At 38.7% G+C, this 15,153-nt stretch overlaps 1 protein-coding gene across 2 annotated transcripts in view; it reads left to right on the plus strand.

The window, feature by feature from the left end:
- Window positions 1–2,007: 2,007 nt before the first annotated feature.
- The window catches only part of LOC118412573 (glutamate receptor ionotropic, delta-1-like), a 47,635-nt gene continuing 34,489 nt past the window's right edge, over window positions 2,008–15,153 (plus strand). For both annotated transcript variants that reach the window (XM_035815517.1, XM_035815518.1), the window contains exon 1: window positions 2,008–2,849. In XM_035815517.1, coding sequence (XP_035671410.1) covers window positions 2,753–2,849 — 97 coding nt within the window. In that variant the 5' untranslated portion in view covers window positions 2,008–2,752. The remainder of the gene's footprint in view (window positions 2,850–15,153) is intronic.

A 15,153-nucleotide genomic window follows, 5' to 3' on the forward strand; every position in this document is an offset into this window, starting at 1 on the left:
AAAGGAAGGGAAGCAGTAGAATCCAATTATTCCAAACAAACCATCCGTGATTGTCTTTCATTGATTTTAGTGTCAAACCGCCGTCCTAGGATTCCACATTTAATGCCACATTTATCTTTAAATCTCATTTCATGATGCTAGTATACCGAGTTACAAATGGATAGGAGCTGGAGCTAAATCATTTACTGGTTCTCGTCCTTAGAATTTGTCGATTACAAGGCGAATATGCACACGATATCACAAATGAAGGTCAAACTGGAGAAATGAAATCAACACTTAAAGGAATTCAGCGCAGGAATAGCTTCTATTCTCACATTATCTAATAAACTACAACATCTTATATGGATTAGAGTAATTAGATTTGTGGCTTTTTTAAGTTTGATAAAACAACAATCTTGAAAGGCATTTGACATACACAAGTTGCAGAGATTGATCGGTTGAGCATGAGTGAATCCAATGTTTCGATTTTATGGACTCGCCTTCTCTGTCGAATTGGGAACAAATGAATACCAGTAATTGGCAGTGTTGCTGATGCATGTAAATCACGGCGACCATTAAACCACAGTTTCCAAATGACGCTGTTTCTGTGAAGTGAAACGTCATTAATCATTGTGCAGGAATATAGATTGCCAGAAACTACTTGAATCAGGAGACGTACAGCTATCTATCATCGACATAAAACAACATGTAATAGTTGATAGTGTATCTTTTGTGCAAACCAGTATAACTTTGTTTTGTCAATCGGATTATTTTCAAGATGTATATGTTTTTTAGACATTTTATTAAATCCTGCGTTTGGTTAATTTGGGTTGTCAATAATACAAAACGTAACAATATGTCATGCTAATATTTGCCTGTTTTACGGTATCGTATCTGTATATTGATGAAAGGGATATTTCCAATATTTTTATATATTAAAGATGGGAAGGGACACAGTAGAATCCATTTTTCCCAAACAGAACGTCCGTGATTGTCTTTTATTCATTCACCATAAACTAGACACTTTTTTACACTCTTTAGCTTTATAGTGCGCAGGTTGATAGCATAACATTATTTACGCTCAGCCACCATGGTACTGGCGTATATCCCTATAAATGCACGAAAACCCGAGCTTACCTTAAGCACACTTAAGGTACGCGTAAAGGTTTCGTTTTCTTCACTCGATGTAACCTTTGAGAATGTTTAAGGTTGGACTTTGCGTAGTTCGTGCGACGACTTACATCATTGTTCTCAAACTGGCCCCGCACAGGTAATTGGAATTAAAACGTGATGTCCAGTGCTGTCCGATTCCGCAGAGCTAATGAGTATTGCAGGCACCTTTGCCTTCCCGCTGGATTCATCATTTAGCAGTGGTCGGGATATCGCAGACTCATCTCTCCTCGTAGCTGCTCCAGTCTGCTGCAGAAGTACCCCGATAAGGCGGGGCTGTTTGTCTACTGCGCAACCATTCTTTACGTTTTATGGAGTTTCCTACTGGGCTATCATTCAATCGTGACATAGAATGTTCTAGCAGTTCAAAACAGAATTGTCTCTGAAAATACCAAAATGTTGAAATCTTCACACATTAAGATGCACCAGAGTGGTGACTGCTATGCGACCGAGGGACTTAGCAGAGCGCTTAAAGAGTTGCAAAAGTCCTCCAGGACGTAACTTTTCTTCATTGATTGGCACATGTTCCGTAGGTTATAATCACCACCTGGATCGATTCAGCATAAAGATGCGCCCTGGAACGACCCAAACGTCTGTAACGTTTCCTCTCCTGACAACTTTGGTTACAGCGTTACACAATGATTTGTAAAACCATCACGTCTAGCCAACAAAAATAATCACTACCGATATTCCACATATGAAAGTCTTTCCTGAAATGGGGTATGTACATAAGGTCGTTTGAAAACTACGGTACCGGCGGTCACAAAGCACAATCGAATAATTTGTATATTCATTGCATTAGCGAGCAACGCCGCATGCGCCGTCAACGGAAAAAGGGACGAGATCCTTCAGATCGGAAAGCCACGAGCGGAAGTGCGTGGCATGGACGAGCTCCCAAGGCAAAGCAAAATGTTCGGGAACTGACTTTGAGTAATGTTCCTCTCTAGCTTAAACTGACATCGCTGTTTTGCCTCCAACATCAGCAGCGGAAAACTGATCGGGTTCATGTGATCTTCTTCTTTCCAAAGGGACTTCAATAGACCAGTAGAAGAGACAATGTTGGAGTAAAATTCAACATAACGTTGCCGCGGCTGCCAACTGAAGCCCTGTGCGTTAGTGTACCATAGCACTGAAGCACGTATTAGGACGAGACGACGGAGAACCAAGGTAGTGATGTCAAAGTCAACAAGGGAAAGTTGAGATGGTCGAATTCTGCATTTAGATGATACCCGGGAAATGGTAAGCAGAGTCACTTCTGCCACAAGAATCGTGTTTTCCTTCGCCGCTTAAGACCTTGCGCCTGGAGAGTTAAACAATCTTATTCAGGAAGAGATATTCAACGCGGGGACGTGGCGAGCCCGTCTGTTAAAGGAATCAGCAAGGCCACTGATGTTGTATGCATTAGGTGAAAACTGGTGGTATGGCGATGCTTTTCCAGAAGCAACTGAAGCTTCTTTGAACTCTATGGACATGGCGGTATCAAGATTTCTGTCACTAAAACGATAGCCCTCTGCAAGCCTGACTGATGGAAATTGTGTGGACCCGGAGGTCTGGAAAGAATTGTTAACAACTCCAGTGCATCGAGACGCACCAGGCAGCAACGATGAAGACCCACGGGCTGCCGGTCTCGCTGTTTGTCTTAGCCTTCACAGGCACCCTGCTGCAAGCTATACATGGATACCCCGACAAAGTAACCATAGGTGAGCACCAGAACCTTTACTCCGTTACGGTTCATTAAATGAAGCATTAAGTGGCATAGATTTAACAGAGTTTCGTATGCGCAAGAGAGATGTTAGCCAATACTGGCCCTATATACATGAGAAAATCGAGTTCGCTGCGGGGCAGCTCTGGATGCCTTGCAACGCGACCGAACGCAGCACCGTCCTTGTGATCTTATGAGCTGATATCGTGGCAGCCTTCGTGAAATGTCACAGGCTACAGAGAGAAACCATTATCTTCTTGCATTTTTGTATTGAATTTTCGTCATAGTCAAGAGTCGTAGACGGCGTTATATTTTCTTTGACGTCCAAGGCGTTTCACCACCTCGGGCTTTTGCCTCTTTGCCAGAATTCCATTTACTGTTTTTTCTCGGTAAACATTATGTAGCCTGCGGTATAGTCTGTATATCCAAAACAGACATGGGGGCAACAATAGCTCCACGGCCAAAAGAATAATAAATTATCTATGTCTATACCCCATTTTCATTAGAGGTTGTGATCGTGTTAACGTTGCAATTACTATCTGACCAACGATTCTAAGAACGTGTTACGTTTTGTCTTGAGTTCTCTTTTAAATCATACGTTCACATTTGGCATCGTGAAAAATCAAAGGTCACACAAATCTAATGTTGGTCGCTGCACAGACGCTCAGCGATTGCAGTCTGGTGCAAAGGGGCCCTTAACTTTAAAACATAACGTAGCTTGGAATTTTTTCTGAATGACGAGTAATGTGTAATCTCAAAGATAAAAATCCGCATCTTTTCCGCCATCTTTCTAACGCTGATACATCAAAATGCTGACGGATAAAAATTCTTCAAACTTAGGGCTCGAGAGGCTGTTAGCATGTCGGCGGCTCTACGCGACAGTCTTTCTGGGTTCGTATAAAAAGGAATGTGCCCACGGGCGCCGAAATGATTTATGGCAGCCCGTACCGCCGTAATCTCGCACTTAAATCATCGGAGACTCTCCTATACCTTAGAGATGTGCGGAATATTTTTAGCAGAAGCGGTGGGGAGAGCTGTTTTTAAATTTCTAATATCACCATGGAGATACGGATCAATTAGCAAATGAACCTGTTATTTCGAACTGTTAACAACATCGCTATATTTACAGTATCTTTTTGCAACGTTTTTGCCAGAGAAATATCACAAAGGGTAGCAGGTTTTGTGCTCTTCAAAACACGCAAAATCGACCCTTGCTGTTAATAACTGCTATTCTTCTGGACTAGAAAACAAATGTATTTCTCCACTTTTAATTCTATATTCTTATTTCATTGTTAACATTCCAGCTCTTTTTCGATGGCCAAAAGGTAAATTATTAGTGAAAGGAACATAACTTCTGAAGAACACAAATGAACTACATAATGTATTGATCACAAGAGTATTCTTTGACAATAAGGTCAAACTTTTATAGGTACTTTTAGAAATTGGTTGACGGTACTAATGTTCCATTATCATAACGCCCCATGACGCTGATCTTCCATATCATATATAGAATAACATAAAAGCCAATATCAGAATTTACAGTTACTGTCAACTGAGAGATTATGTCGAACACAAAACCATCAACAATGCCGCACAGAATATATCTAAATGGCAGGCTGTGTCTAGCCGCAACATATTGACTAACCCATCCGAGTCTATGAACTTGAGTCCATTAGCCCCCGCAGAAGAGTCGATGGGGTGATCTTTACTGATTGACCGATATTTCAGCAAAAAATGTTTTGACGCTTACCCTTTTGTGAAAATGCAGAAAGCATCTATTGCAGCAGTTAGAAAAATATCGTTTGATTGTTTTAAGTTCACAAACGTTATTAACAATACAATGCATGTTTAAATACCTAGATTATAAGGCAAATACGGTATGCCTTTTAGCAGGTCAAGTCACACGCTAAAAGTAAATTGAGAAAAATGATCTTAATAAAAACGCTACTGCAGTTCTGTAACTAGCTGCCAGGAGGCTAAAATCTATGTCACGTATTCTCGTATGTCACAAAAGCTATCTACCACTTTATTTGGGTAACTGAATCATCTTCAACAGCTTTAAAAAACAAAGTTTCATGAAAGTACAATGATGGTAGGGTCCAAATCTTTGGTCTTATCAAGACATACCTCCAGACAAAACATCATAACAACCCGCCAATTAACTCTCGATCAATTATACACACAAACAGACAAAAACACACTCGGACAGTATCGAATACATAATGTTCTTGAAGAAAGTAATGAAGATTTTTATTTTCTTAAGCTATGTTTCTGCTAAACCTGTACAGTATAAAAGAACCCAATTACAAAGATTTTAAGCTTAAAACAACTGCGCAGTTCGTTTTATAAATCACTTAAGTCAGTTCAATAGTCATAAATAAAGATCACCGTATGCTACCCTAGATGAATTGCTATGGGATTCTAAATTATAGCTAATATCACCCGCAGCACATTTCTTTCACATATCAGAAATCCCATGCAATACGCGTGTGTGTCCAAAGCCTGATCCTCGGGCGCAAGCGAGTCTAATTGTGTATTGACCTATGAGAAAGATCAATGAGGGTTGACCGTGTGAACCTCATATCACCAGCACCAAAGTTTACCCTGGCTAGACAACATGGAATAGTGAACCCATGCAGAACGGTGTAGGTTATTATTTCTTTCGATATGCTACGTCTGAAATAATTACATCATATATTTTTTTAGTATTTGGGTAAGTACTTGATACTGCATCGCATTCAATTCTGCATCTCTATTTAAAAGCAAAAATCGGAAAGGCGAGGTACCTCGCAAGACATATGAACGGAATAATTGGAAATGAAAATTTAGAATAAAAACATGCTTGCATAGTTTTGATAGAAAGTAATCTTATAAAAGTTTAGAAAACTAGCAGATTTGGTAAAATTCATACTGTAACTAACCTGAACTTTGCGACTTGCTGTAACATGTCATGACATTTCTTTACTGTCGAAATATTTTTTTTGCGTAGTTTGCTTGTTGCTTCGCCAAACCTTCTATAAATCCTGGTTTGGTATTGCCGTTTTCGTCCCGATAAGGTACCTTCCCAAGGCTGATTTGAGAATTATTTACCATACTAACTTTTCCACTTTTGGCTTTTGAAAAATTGAATATCTTTTACTGATAACATATAAGCCATCTCTAAGTTGAAGTGGATGGCATTACAAAGGAAGACTACAATTAACGAAAAATGTCTCCTACGATTTGATGACGTAAACTGTTAAGCCAAATTTAGATTAATCATCAATCAAATCTAACACAAAAGGAACACTGAGATCAATGCAGATAACAAGGCCTTTATTGCTCTATTCCTGCGCATGAAACAGATGGGCAAGTCTGTAGAGACCTGCAGAAAATGAATGGTCCCAATTATCTTTTCCTAAAAATCTGCATATACGTAAGGTTATTTGCTGAGATTGACCACAAATCATGCATGCTCAAGCGCGTTAGTGTGTCTGTTTTGATTATTGTTCATATTTATAATCTGCTAGGCTAGCAATTTGGCATCGCCAATGCTTTACATATTTGCTTAATCTATATCTAAAAGTTGACAAGTCGATTTAATGAATCAAATTAACGCCTGTAAAAAGAAAGATTGTATCAGCTTGAATAGGTTTTGACTAGTTACAAAGGCAAGTTTGGGACACGTCATCGGAAAAACACCAATGTGTAATGATGATATATATGGGGGTTTGCTATCTAAAACAGCAATTAGTTACGACGATTCCTTGGATGTTTGGCATAGCAACCATTAATCTACAAGACTCACTTGTAGTTCTAGATGATGATAAATCTTTTAGCAACACTGCAGAAAGAATACCAGAGCAGTTCTTTCTCATGGGTATACCCAATTAAATGTTCTAAGGTTATATCTTTGCTTCTGAAGAATCCCATGGGATTGGAGATGGAGATGTAGGTATTGATGGCTAGCAGCCCCAAATTGCATTGTCTCGTTCAGAGAAAACATCGGTTCAAAGGGTAGGTGCTGAAAAGTCAAAACAGCACCCCTCGACTTTATAATGACATCACTGCTCATTCATTATTCAGATTGATTGAGCGCTTGAAATGGGTATTAGAAACTTGTGAATCTAAGGAAATTTTGTTTATAAATGGCTGTTCGTTTATTGCTGTATTTGTCTCAAGGTAAGTATATATGTTAGGGCAGTGTATCGGTTGCTCCGTATCCAGTAATGTCTCGAAATCCAACACACGCTGACCCGGGATTTTAATTGGTTGTACCTGTAATATTGTCCTTAGAACTATATCCATAGATAGTTAATATGACATATATAGCGCGTATTTTGTTAATTAGCATCAGGTGTTTGTCAGTATGTGTATGAAAAAATAAGGCTTATGAAAAAATGTGAACATTATTGTATAGTTGTTTTTTATCAGAAGCAACCACCAAGGTTAGCCTTGAACCTGGGTTAAGATTACTTTACAAGTGTGCTGTGATCCTGGCTAATCCCCTTGCTGATACCCTGATCTAATATCAGATAAACACAGCTAATCTTACTAACGTAAGGGGATTATGGAGCACATTATGCAAGGACACTGCGATAACTTTGGGCAAATCCATCAATATTTTTCTTTTGAAAAAGACTGTGATATAAACGTTATTTGCCGTTGAAGAATACTATGCTACCAAAACATATACAGCAATAATCGTAAGTTTCTGACACCGTATCACGGCAAATAATCAACATCATTTCATCAAACTCTATCAGCAACGGCAATCGAGTTTTCTTCGGTTTGTTCGCCAATTGCTTTTCTCATGTCACTCGATGATAAAATCCTAACGTATAATGCTTCGATCAGACCTTGGGTCAAGGCTATAACATTAGATCGTCGTAAAACTTTACTGTAAAATCGACACGTCGATACTCCAGTAATTACCGAAAGTATATGCATGTGTATTTTGGCTGTCATACGTACATTTTACCATTGTTTTTTAATGATGTTGTCAATGGTGCTTTTGTAAGTTATTTGTTCTTTTTTTTTTAGTAAAAAGAACTTCAATGTGAAATCGATTGTTGTCCTTATTGCTTTGTTACGTCCATACAACAAATGAAATAATTTAAAGTAAAGATTAATTATGTTCGATGTAAATTTGCGCCAACAATATATCTACAGGCGGTACGGGACATGGTTAGGCACTCGATTGGCACCCTCTGTAAGAGTTGTGTCACAACTGTTCACCTGCCACGCCTGTTTTAAATACCCAGTGATCCTTCCAACGGCTAGGAAATCAGTTATTGATGCTGCCTGGTCGTGCGTGCGGCTGTCAACCCCGGGTACGCACAACGAATGAAGTCCTTGGGAAACTGGACTTCTGTAATTACAGCTTAACAACATGACGGACACGTTTCATACGCTAGTAATCACCGGCCGAAATTGCCTTGGTGACTCGTTCGTTCCGCCACAGAACGACCATCTCCCTCCGCCAGTCTCTCTCTGGTCGTTTGTTATTTCAGACCCTTCTTTTTTTTCTTGTGGCACAGAGGGTAGCAAGTTTCCTGGCTGCTCCAGTGGCAGGGTGCATTTTTACAAGGAGGGTTGCTGGCCCTTCCCTCTCCCTGCGACCCCTAGTTGACGTTCCTCTCGATAGTCGGGTGCAGCACAAGCCCATGATTGAATCTGGGCCTTTCATCAACTAATTGGAGACAGAATCTCAACATTGAGGCTGCAACCAGTTGAGCTCTACGGACACCCAACCCTCTCTCTCGAATCCCTCGAATATTGAGGACGGGGGTATTAAAATCCAGACTACTTAAATAGTCCTGCATAGTTCAATACGGCTCCTGCCTTTAGTATATTAACAGCGCAGTGAATTTGGCAAATATGAAGGCTGCTGCTAAAGAATCAACATTATGTCTTCAACCTGGCTGGTCTTATAAGCTTTGTAAACATTAAAGACTTTCAGGGGGTCGCGTGGGATGGGAATGTAATCAATCATAGATAGAAGGCCTACGGGGCCATACAGAGTCGAGGGCAGTGACACACCAGGTAAATCTCCCAGGGACTACAGAAGAAGCAGGTTGTCACCTTCGAGACACTCTAAGGAGTGCAATCGATGCACCCATCAGGGCATGGCGGATACATACATGTATGTATGTATGGTACAGACACAGACTCTCATATGATTTGCAACCTTTGTTGACACAAAAAAGGGGCGACTTCGCCAGGTCTTCGACAAATTTGCAAACAAGTGGATACAAATATTTATCCTACGTATAAAAACATGAAGAAATCAACATATTTAGTTCAGTGTATCGTTTTTACAATGTAGACACAAAAAGGGATATATATGAGAAAGAATCACGTCGTGAACAGTCCATCATGAAGTGTTTTTCATCTTCAACTTCATGCATGCAGAAAAAATCTTCTTGCATTAGGTTGGCTTAAAACTGTCTTGTACCTAACTTTCCAAATACAGAACGTTTCGGTATGAAAATCAAAAATTAACAAGTGATTATTTAGCGTTATAGCAAAAGCGCCGCTTTGACAAATTAGTGCAATTAGTCATAGAATGGTTTATAAAACTGGTCAATAAAGGCCCTTTGGCTTGAGTTATTTATCAGCCTCGTGCAAGAAGAATTGTTCTGATATGGCTCTCCTAGTGATTTCTATTATCGATCCTCATTATCAATGTAACAGCTTGAAAAAAACGATAACTGTATTGCTCACTGTTCAAACACCATTACGGTATTACATGGGTGACAAATTGACAGATTTCTATGTTTCGCTCCGGAATAAAACAACAAAAAACATGTAGCCCAATGTTTGGCTGAAAACGGCCAGCAGAAGAACGTCAAAATCAAAATTCGTTATCCAATACTGTTTAATGCCAAAGTTGATTGCAAGAACTTGTAGTAAATAACTCAACATCAATTTAGATTAAGAAGACGATGATGCATGTGTCTGTGTCAGGGTACACCCAGAAATATCAATAGGGCAGGGATAGAGGTCATCTAGACCATTAAAAATGGATCAGCCAAGACCTGCAGAATGGATGGTAATCGAAACCACCCCCAATTGATTACTCATGTTATCGTGTGATCTACCACAGTCATTTCCCCAACATCAAAATATCTAAACCATAGATATATTCACCGTTGTCACAAGCATAATGTAACAGTCAGTAAATTTTAAGAGATCACTGTCAGAAATAAAGATGCCGTCGCTAATTAAGGTTATATTGACTTGTTACATGTTTCGTGGATTTTGAGCTTTTAGAATTGCTGGTAGAATTGACATGAATGGTTTCTAATGAGCTACCGTGAATATTTACAGATAACCGAATTAATTGCATATACAGATATTTGGGGAGTTTATATGATAAGTAAGGATTATGATATTGCCTTGCTAATATCAATGCAAAACTGACAAGTGTGATATCGTCACTACCCTTAAGCCATTAACTCATCTCCTGTTGTGACTTATTAGTAGCAGTATGGTTCGTTACTCTTTCATTTCATACTACACTGCACATGCTAAGTGTAATTCAAATTTTGTCTGGAAAATGTATACACTAGCTTAAGGGGTATATTAGTGGCATCATTTGAAATTCCAATACGTCAGATGTAGCAAACACGTATCAACTACCACAACATCTGTGTAAGGCGGTTGCGCTGCACTCTGAACTTGGATTTCTTAAATCCTTGATTCCAAAGTTGTAATTTCATGGAGAATATAGAAAAATGACTGAAAAAAAAACAGCAAGACAAGAGAGCTAACAAGATTTCATTTTTGTACGAGTGTTGTTGATCGCTCTGTCGCGCAGCGTGTTACAGCGAGGTCGGTGCTTTTATGGAAAGGGGCTGTACAAATATGTGTATTCAATAACATTGTATGGTGTATCAGATGGGGGTATTGTCGCCCTGGAGCTTTCGAAGTAGGCAAGATGGATATTCCGACATCTTCTTTTTATCTTAGCAAAATTGGTTCCCGCAAAGTCACAGTTTGACAGATGACTGGAGGAGTAGGGTGTACTTTATGTAGAAGAAATAGAGAGAGGAACGAGACAAAAGTTGGCATTTCCTTGTGCACGTGGCTATGTTGTACAAAACGGGCTCTTAATATGTTGGTGTACGACGCCTAAGGGCGATAACATTGTCAGAGTTCTATGGAGAAATTCAGATTCTAACACTGCTGTATAGCATAATTCAAAGCTAATTCAAAACATGAATCAAACATGCTATATGTACAGCATCATTCTTCGTTGCATGTTCAGAATATGTATTTTCATCTGACATGCAAAACGTCTTTTCCTTTACTTTTAGCTATTCTGAAACATTCTGAAACAGCCTCTCCTCTCCAGAGCGTCTGGATTGCAAAAATAATCACGTATTCATTACACGTAAAAGTCTTCATTTCTATGTAGTAATTATAGACTCTTCTCATTTTTGCCAGCAATTTCCTATAAGCTGGGATAATAATTGATAATCCCCTGGGCCCGGTCTGATTGTGATGATATAAACAGAAGCGCGAAATAAAACCCGTAGAGAATTAGCAAATCATCCGAATTGAGTTTCTGGAGACATAGATTCCGGTTCATTTCCATGCGGTGCTATTAAAAAATTACGTGCGTCAGAAAGTTGTGACGAGAGAAGAAGGTGAGTCATCAATTCTTTAGAAGTGTCCTCCGGCAAGAACAACCCATATCACAACTATTCATTCGCACGGCTGTGATCTCCGTTCAGGCAGTACAGGTGCAGGTTCGATTCTTCAAAAGTTCCTTGCCAGTTGGTCGGATCGTAAATGTAAATGAGTGCAATTAATCAATCTAAATTGGTTGAGATTTGTATCTAACCGTTCTGCAAGTAATAAATCAAGTCTGTCAGAGTCTCGTTGTGGTAAAGTAATTGTTCTAAACACAAAAATGTTTATCAGCCTTTCCTTCAATATGATTTAATAGGATCGCCTCAGAAGATTTTATGGAATATGAACTTTTATATTAGTAATTATTAATTGATAATTCTAGGCAGTTCTTATTGTTTTGTTCTGATCTAAACCGTCTATTCCTTGCTCCTTGCGACGTCTACATACCTGACGTAATGTAAGCTTCTTTCGCTAATGCACCCTATTCCAATCGGGACTTATAAATAAACATTTACAAAGTATAAATCTTTGCACTCGCATTAGTCAAAATTTAGCGAATCTAATTGGCATCTTTAAACACATTACATCTGTCACATGTTTATATGTCATTGGTTTTAAGATGTAATCCCTGATTCAAAACACAACTGTACATGATGAATCCGTAAACCAGGCAGTTGTCATGTTTTAGATTCCACATACGATGAAATATACTTCATTACAAATGGCATTTAACGTTAAAGGGCCATGATTCATTTCAGCACGTTAATGAATAGAACGCATTTACACCGTAACCGACATTACCATATTGTCGTGTATAAGCTGACGATTTTTTGTCTTTTTTTTATTAGAATTCACCGCAAAACGAGGCTCATGGAACCACTCAAGCGTTTTGTGTTACAATACTGTATTGTGAATAACTCGTTACATGAAGATCTCCATGTACCATCATCGGTGCAACGTTCAAAGCATTGATACTTGTGAGATCAGTGACATTAAATATATCAAACTTTGTTTTCCTTATTGCCGGTGACCCGGGAAAGTGCTGCACCACATGACTAAGTTCTGATACGTGTCTAAAACTAAGGCCACCCTGTCTTGATTACATGTATGACGTCAATACTATGGGTAATACTATCGTCCTTAGAAGCAAAAATGTACCTTGAATCATAAATAAATTTTAAAGATAAGATATTAATGTCATAGAACGCCTCTTTTGCCATCGCAGCTTTTGGCCATTCAATTCAGTACATTTTAGCTGAAATGCATTTTTGCGCCCTTAGTATAATCTTGACAGAGCTGTTTGGAGGTTAATTGTGTAGCTAGTCCGCGCGAGCCGCCCGTATTGGTCATGATGATGCAAAATCTTCCTGAGTCAAAGAAGAAAATGTGAAGAACCGTGAGGTTATTGCTTGCTAAACAATGCTTTGTCTGTTCAGTCATTTGTTCAGAACCTTTCTGACCAATCAGATTTTGCCAAACGAAAGCATTTTTTTTTGTCCTAACTTTTGTTCACCCGCCTGCATCAGTTGTGGGGTGCCCAGACGATTCCATTCACATGATCAAATCAGTATGGCCCTACATGATGTGTCTGAGCCTACAGCATTGCCCACGTATAAAATGAATGGCAGTTTCCTGAACAGCAGACTGACAGAGGGTAACCTCATCACGACTCAACCATATGCAGTCAAAATACCAGAGGCATTCTTCAATATGATAACTTTCGAATACCGTAGCTAGCTCGCTTTTTAACACACGGAATTTAACAGATGAAAAATGTACGGTACAATGTTCAAAAGGCTAGAGTCATTCTTAGGAAGGTCTAGCTTCCTAACCACACACGTAGAAAGCAGTCTGAAGTAGAACGATAAGGACTGGCTAAACCGCTTCTGGGCTGTCTGGGTAGGGAGTTCAAGATTGAGTAGTTATTTGGGAAAGAGGGTGACAACAGAGGATTAGCGGCTTATGTCTATTCAGCAGATAATCCTTTGGACGCTGACAGTATCCATTGCCTGTCATCGAAAGAAAAAAGGTATAATGCACTTTCATTTTTACACTCCCATATTTCACTCGGGTAGCGACCGCGCTGCGACCTAAATTTGACAGATCGCTCAATAAATTTCGTAGATGAAAACGAGCCCCTTTTCACTTTGTGTGCTTGATTGTCTATTCAGCCATACGCCAAAATTTTGCAGGTTGCAGCGAGAATTCCCTTGCCTTCTAGCGGATCGGGAATATTAGTTGTCAAGTCTGGGCACGTGTTCCCTTGATGCTCACAGAGGCCTAATGAGTAGGTCCATTGCAAGTAGTTAAATCATTCCTTAAAATCAAGTAGAGAGAAGTAGTTAAATTGCCACGGGCTCATGCAAATGCGTATGGAGAGTGCCGCATTATCCATTTAGAGTGTCTGACTCCACTGTAACCCAGGAACACTAAAGTCGACAGCATAACGTGTAAAATGGAAATAAGATTAGTTTGAAAGGTCAGTTCTACGGAGACGCCCATGATAGTCTCGTTTGGAAGCCCACAAAAGCACCATTTCAAGGTATGATTTCAGTCATCAAAAACAACAAATTCTTAAAAACAATGTAATCACAAACGGCTTATAGTATAGATGGTGGAGTATGCGATGCTGAAAAGATAAACTTTATAATATTATGCAACAGACCAAACAAGGTATGTTACACTCTGCTTTGTAAAATGCAACTTTAAGAAATACAATTTGATCTATCATATATGATACCAACGCGGAGAGGAAAAGCTAGAGTGCGTTACATAAAAGATGATCATGTTTTACATCCTACAGAGCCATACAAGAGACACAATTCAGTATATCATTGAAATTTTATTCTGTGTTAAATCTTTATCGTAGAAAGGGAAATTGTTTGACTTAAGGTATATTAAAAAAAAAATCTAGTTACGTTCAAAAAGTATTACCATGTAAAAATTCACTGATCAAAGCGTAATAAATACGTTTCCAATAAAACGGACATCATAATCTAATATTAACGGAAGAATGATATAAGATTAATTAATGTCGATGTGAAAACCAATCCAAATATAGATTGTATTTCCCATGACCAATAAATCATATCAAAGTATACGTATCTATATTTTTTTATCGTTACTGTAGCCAAAGGTGGGCCATATGAACTATACCTTATTTAGAACAATTGTGATTACGCAGTAAAATATCAACACAAGTATTATGAATCTTCACATACTTTTTCATTCCATTTTCACATAAATATCGATTAACCATAAATAACACCCCGATCTGTTAGCCATAAGAATTGTATTTTATGTTTGTTGCCGTTGAGATTTTGGTCTCAATAATACATTGCTTATGTGAGTTAAGTGCCAACATATAAGTTTTTGACCTAACGTCAATGTCTTATTATTTTTCTTCTGGGGACATAACGTTGTAATAAAACTATCATCTATTTTTTTCTCGGAAACCATTAATTATTTGTTAACCACTTGTACAGATGGTCTGTAATTCTGAAAAGAATCAGTCATTTTACTTTTAAATGGTCACTGAAAAAATAAAGCCCTTGTCCAATTGCCTGCGATCGAATGTCTAGATCTTAAAGCACGTATGTTTGTTTGTTTCATTGTTTGCCTTTGACAGATTTCCCCTAAAAGAAATAAACCATTTTTGTGTTGTTTCTTACAATCTTTTCATT

Source organism: Branchiostoma floridae, chromosome 3 (assembly GCF_000003815.2).
Source record: "Branchiostoma floridae strain S238N-H82 chromosome 3, Bfl_VNyyK, whole genome shotgun sequence".
NCBI classification, from domain to species: Eukaryota; Metazoa; Chordata; class Leptocardii; order Amphioxiformes; family Branchiostomatidae; genus Branchiostoma; species Branchiostoma floridae.